The 6,275-nt window shown below is 35.3% G+C and overlaps 1 protein-coding gene across 1 annotated transcript; it reads right to left on the reverse strand.

Moving 5' to 3' along the window:
* Positions 1-4,612: 4,612 nt before the first annotated feature.
* On the reverse strand, positions 4,613-5,873 carry BO82DRAFT_437448 (SMP-30/gluconolactonase/LRE family protein; the record flags this gene model as incomplete). The annotated part of the gene is made up of 2 exons (XM_025641194.1): positions 4,613-5,108; positions 5,176-5,873. The coding sequence occupies 2 exons, from the start codon at positions 5,871-5,873 to the stop codon at positions 4,802-4,804; spliced, it is 1,005 nt and encodes a 334-aa protein (XP_025485528.1). The 3' UTR covers positions 4,613-4,801.
* Positions 5,874-6,275: the final 402 nt, after the last annotated feature.

Below are 6,275 nucleotides of genomic sequence, written 5' to 3' on the forward strand. Positions count from 1 at the left end.
TATAGATATTATATGTAATAATATAAATTACAATATATCAAATTATACAAAGATTTATATAGTATTTTATCTTTATACCTGTGTCTGTATTTTTTAACCGTTTTTGTTATGGGACCAAGGCCCTGTTATAGAGCTCGGCTTCAGGCACCAGTTGGCACCTGAGGCCTCGCATACTAAGTACTAAACTAGCACTAGCTTAGCGCACACATAAAAGAATTTCGTAAGAACAGATGAAATAGCTCCTCAGCTATTTCTTCTTGTTCTAAGGCACGTTTCGATTAGCACAATCCATCCGTCCCGTAACAGTTTTGCTTAAAACGGTTAACCGTCAGGTTAAAAAAATCCACTCTAGTTGCTAAGCACTTACTAAGTACTTTAATTATACTAATAAACTTACTTCTAAAGTATCTAGTTCTTCTGCAGAACTGATACTAATAATATCATTAGAATCCATAGTAGTTATAGTACTTAAAAAGCGCTTAAAAAGTACTTGATAAATTAGGTATAGTAGAATTTCAAAGGAAAATGAAATTTAAAGTAAGAAAACAGTAATATATAAGTTCGCATGGCACATAGCTGCTTACTAATAAACGCTAAGTGGGGTCGAGTCATCTGAACTTTTCAAAAAGTTCAGATGACCTGTAGACACGGCGTTCCTCCCGCTTGCGCGTTCCTCTCGCTTACAGAAACCAGCTGGGTTCGACGCGCTAAAAGCTGGCATCGACGCACTAGTCTGCCTCAGGCAGAAAGGCGGGTGGAATGTGGCCCGTGCCCCAGATTCCATATTAACTTTATATCTGTATCTCTCTTACCGCTTTATTGCTTTTAATATCTTTACTATTAATAAACTTATATATATTATTTAGAGGTCAAAAGCAAGTATACAAAGTAATAAAATAACCCTTAATATAATGTCAAGTACTTGTAAAGTACTTGCAGAGTATTTAAAAAGCATTTATTAAGTAATTAATTAGAAATTCTGATAAGTATATAGATAAATTGCGGATATATTAAGGTTATAGGAATAATATATATCTTAACTGCTATAACCTCTAGTTAATAAACCACTTTATAAGTACTTGGAAACTGATTAATAACTAAAACTACTTTTAGTTTTCTAACTCTAACTCACACAATTCTTACTCTTTTTTTTTTATTTTAATCTGTTTTATAAGTAATTTAGTCTTTAAGTTCTGGATTTTTAACTCGTCCTCCAACTTTTGCAGCTTAGAATTTTGAGATTAGTTGCATGAATTTGCAGTAGCAACTCTTTAAAAACTAACCTGGGAGGTACTAGTAAAGTAGATGGTAAGTATTTAATAAATAGTTTTTAAATATTTAAAAGGTATTATACCTTAATCTTGCCCGGGAGCTTTCTTACTGGCTTTAACTGCCTTTTTAACTGTCTTTTTAATTTAGAGTTTTTTATAATAGCCTTCCACTACTAGAAGATGGAAAGAATAATTGGTTATTATTCTTAATATTTAATTCAGAAGAGTTAGATTCTTCCTTTTATTAAGCTAGCTCTATAAAAGGCCTTAGTATAAGTATATGTAAAGTACTTAGAAAATGCTTGCTAAGTATTTTACAAGTATAGATTAAATATACCAGAATAAGCTATATAATTAAGATATCCTGCTTTAAGAGTTTGAGTTGTATGCTGGTGTTGTATACTATAAGAGCTATATACTTAATTTTGCTGGATATCTTATATATCTAGCTTTTATAATCTATATATATATAATAAGCAGTTAGTAAGCAGTTTGTAAGTACTATAAAAGCAGTTAGTACTTACTCTAGAATAGCTTATAAAAGTATTAAGTGCTTTCTACAGTAATTAGACTTATTATATATCTACTTAACTGCATTTGTACTTTTCTAAACTAGATTAAAAATATAATAAGAAATAAGAAAGCAGTATTTGTTAAGGCCAGCTGTAATAACTATACTTTTCTTATACCAAGCCCAGTTTTGCACGGCCAGGTTTTTATAATCTATTAAAATAGCTGATTAGCAAGTACTTACAAAGTGCTTTTTAATTAGTTAAAAAGTACTTACAGATCAAATAATCATACTATTTTTGATAGTTCTTTTTAGATTTATAATCTAGAAGTGCTGCCATTCGTGCCCTAAAATAATAATTTAAACAGTTTTTGCAAATAGTTTCACAAATATCTTAAAAAAAGTATATCTAATATAAAATAAGAATATTCTTTAAAAGCCAGAGTTGTGAATGATGTTCTGGGTTAATCTTTATTAAAAACTAAGATAGTCCTATACTAAATAGTTAGTTACTATTTGTTAAGCAGTTAGAAAGTGGTTAAGACATACTTTTAATCTGTTTAGTATCCATATCTATTATAAAAGTATAAAGTCCAGTGCTATAAATAGTACAAAAGATAAGCCTTTTACTAGTTAACTTGTTAACCATATTATAAACCTTTTTAAAGATAATATAGTAGCCTTTCATAGTATTCTCAGTTGTAAAGACCCGGCAAAGGGTTATAACTAATTTAAGTAATTAACAGCTGGTTAATAAGTACTTAGAAAGCAGTTTTTTACAACATACTTTTTTTCTGATTATTTAGATATATAGTAAATACTAACTTTTTTAGCTCTTTAGATTAAACACACTTATATAACATATTAATCTTAACTGAAGATAAAATATAGAGAAGTTCAGCTTGGTTTTTAAAAAAATAAATAATAAAAATTTGGTTATTATTTTAATAAATCTTCTAAACATACTTCTAAGCAGTATTTAATTAGTCCCCAAGCAGTTGTCAGCCAGTTGTAAAGTACTTACCTAAAGTTCTATATTCTTAACTAATTTAAAAATAATACTATTAATATCTTAACCTGCTGGGTAGTGCAAAAGGCGCTGTTTCCTAATAATAGCCCTAATTAGGTCCAGGTTTAAGAAACTATTATAAATCTGCTAAATTATATAACAATTATATTTAGTATAAAATAACTGCAGCGCGGGACTCTTAAGAAAAGAACCTATATAGTATTTTAAAGCCTTAGTAATTAATTAAAAACTGCTTTGGAAGTACTTACCAAGTATTAAGCTTAGGCTTCAAGCCTGATTAATTAGTTGCAGAATTCTATTTATAATTCTGGCTGGGGGTTTTTAAAAAGGTGGAGGAGCATGTATATAAATACTATAAAAAGTAAAGATAAAATAAGAATTATAATTAAGATCTGTAGGAATTAACCAGTGAAAAGTAACCTTATATTTAGTATATACTAATTTTCCAGGTCCTTAGGAATAATCATATGCTAACCAAGTACTTAGCAAGCAGCTAATAAACAGTTAAGCAGCATTTCCTAAATACTTACTATAGAAAAGTAACTTTGATTTAACTAACTTAATTGCACTATATTTCTCTGTATCAATAATAATCTCACTTTTAAACAGGCGTTTAAGAAATTAAACATAAACTAAGCTATTTTTAGGAACTTAATAGATATAATAACCAGCAGGATCAGATAGTATATTTATATATCTAATATAAAAGTTAAAGCCACCTAATAGATTCTATATTAATTAGAAAGCAGTTATTAAGTAATATATAAGTAGTTAGATTACTAAAACAGAAGCCTGAAATAGTTGTAGCTGGCAGGAATCCTAAAACTTATAACAAAATTATTAGTTATTAAAAAGATTCTTTGCTGTGCAGTAGAATCTATTAGAAATTAGTAATACAACAGTTACTAAGTGCTTGTTAAGTACTTATATCTATATACAGTATTTTTAATTATATTTTTTTTAATCTTACTAATCCTATATTAAATGCCTTGCAAAATAACCTATAGATTATCTGTAATATAAATATAGTATATATTTTTAAGCTGTATACTTACATATTTACAAATCCTTACCTCAGAATATTAATAGAATAAGCTAAAGTAAAATATTCTAAGAAATAAGAACTGGCTGCAAGGCCTATTACAATAATTTTGCTAAATATAATATTAAATCTAATAAGCAGTTAGTAATTACTTACCAAGCACTAGATAAGTACTTATACTATTAACCATATCTTTAACTGTTTCCCTTTACTAATTAAAAGATATGTTTATAATATAGCCATACCCGTTAAGATCAGTTAATAGATATTCAGAAAGATCATTACTATATTCCAGCTTTTAAACCTTTAATAGGTTTTTTAAAGTGTTGGTAAGTGGAATCAGAATACTCTTATCAACCTAATTAATTAAAAAGCATTTAACAGCCAGTTAGAATTATTTTTAATTAATATACAACGCCTAATTCCTCACTTAATTCACTCTTGATTAATTAGAAGAGATTATTTTGTAGGAAAAAGCTAGGATCCTCAAAATCTATTATAACCAGTTATTAAGTGGTTGTTAAGTACTTTGGGAACAGTCTCTTAATTGTAAGAAAAAAGATGCTTAATACCCCTGGTGAAATTCAAGGAACTTACTGTTATTTAAATAATTTACATACTAGCGGTAAAAGCAAATTCCACGCGGTCAGGTGACGCGCGCGTGGCGCGACCCGCTTTTAATGTCGACGCCACCTACCCTCTCTCTCGCTTACCAATTACGTTAGCTGACTCGCTTACTCAACTCCCTCGTCTAGATTGCCGTTTCTGCCCGATGTCTCTCAAGTATCGATCATAAGAGGCATCTTTAACCCCGGCCGGCGGTTGCGATTACCCCCATTTGTGCAGAGAGAATCTACTCATACGTTCTGGGGGAGAACCCCCAGAGAGCCCCTTTTCTTCATCTTTCCAAACATCGTTATCACGCAGCAGAATATTATCCCAATGGATCAAATCCCCAGCAAGGCACCGCGAACATGTCCCCCCAACTTGACCCTCCACAAGCGATGCTCATTCAACGCAAAAATCTCACCGCCCTTCCCAAAGCAAAAATTAGCCACCCCACCTTGGACGCGAATGCGACCCAGTAAGACACCCCCAGGCGACCAGACATGGATACCATCCCCACAGCCACTGTAGACATTGCCCAACGTATCGCACTTGATCCCATCCGGGATACCCGCGTCCGTCATAGCGAACACTCGCCGATTCGTCAGGAACGGCTCGTCGTGGTACCGCACCACATCGAACGCATATCTAAATTTTCCATCAGCTCCCACACTCCCAAAATAAAAATAAAAACACCCAGGCAAAGTCGACATACATGGTCGCAGGGTTTCGCTCATTCACCCCCCCAGTCCCAGGCAAATACTGCGTATCCGTGATGTAGACCACGGTCTCGTCCGGCGCGAAGCAGATCCCATTCGGCATTCCGAAACCATCCGCCACCACGCGGGTATTTCCGGTCGAGGGGTCCCAGCGATACACCTGGTTGGGGAGGCGCGGGGGCGGGCGGAAGCCCTGTGCGAAGCCGTACGAGGGGTCTGTGAACCAGACCGAGCCGTCCGAGTGCACCACCACGTCGTTGACCGAGTTGAACGGGCGGCCGTAGAAGTCGCCCTTCAGGAGCGTCGTCGTGTACGGGGCGGCGGTGGACATGTGGTACAGGCCGCTGGGGACGGTCAGGGAGCCCTGCCCGCAGATTAGGATGCCTTTGTCTCCATTGCTGTAGTTGATGCCTCCGTTGCCGAAGGGGATGTCGGTGGGGATCTCGTCGTAGGTTACGGGGGTGTTGTCTTCGGAGAGGTTGATTCGGGTGATTTGGATTTTAGGCTGTCCGTCGGGGCCGGTGTAGCGGCTGCTCGTGATGAAGAGTTGGTTGGTGGTGGGGAGATAGATGCCGGCTTCGTGGGCGAAGGGGTACTCGGGGTTGCTGGCAAGCAGTTCGAGCTGGGGGGATGAGCCCAGGATGGCATCGAAGCGCCGGTCGTGGACTTGGAAGGGTGAGGATGGTGGCGACATGGCAGTGCAGACAATACTGTATACTTGCAGATTAAAATAATAAAAAAAGAGTTTGGACGGGGTTTAAATAATAATAATATGGCTCAGGTGATTATGCGGGGTAGACAACGTTGGGGAAAGACTAGACGCGCCGAGATAAGACTTCCTTCCAGTTTCACCCTAAAAGCTTTGTGGTTTTACCACCAATTGACATTATTTATAAAATACTGCACATAGATAGCGAGGTGCTAACTAAAAACCTTATGCAATAAAAAAGGCGGAGAGAAAAACGGATCAAAACATGCATTCTAGAGCAGCAGGTCTATCCTCCCCACCCATTGCATATCGAAGCTCTCCACAATATTATTAGGGTTTACATTAGGGTTTACATTAGGGTTTACATTAGGGTTTACATTAGGGTTT

Source organism: Aspergillus uvarum (assembly GCF_003184745.1).
Source record: "Aspergillus uvarum CBS 121591 unplaced genomic scaffold BO82scaffold_149, whole genome shotgun sequence".
Taxonomy (NCBI): Eukaryota; Fungi; Ascomycota; class Eurotiomycetes; order Eurotiales; family Aspergillaceae; genus Aspergillus; species Aspergillus uvarum.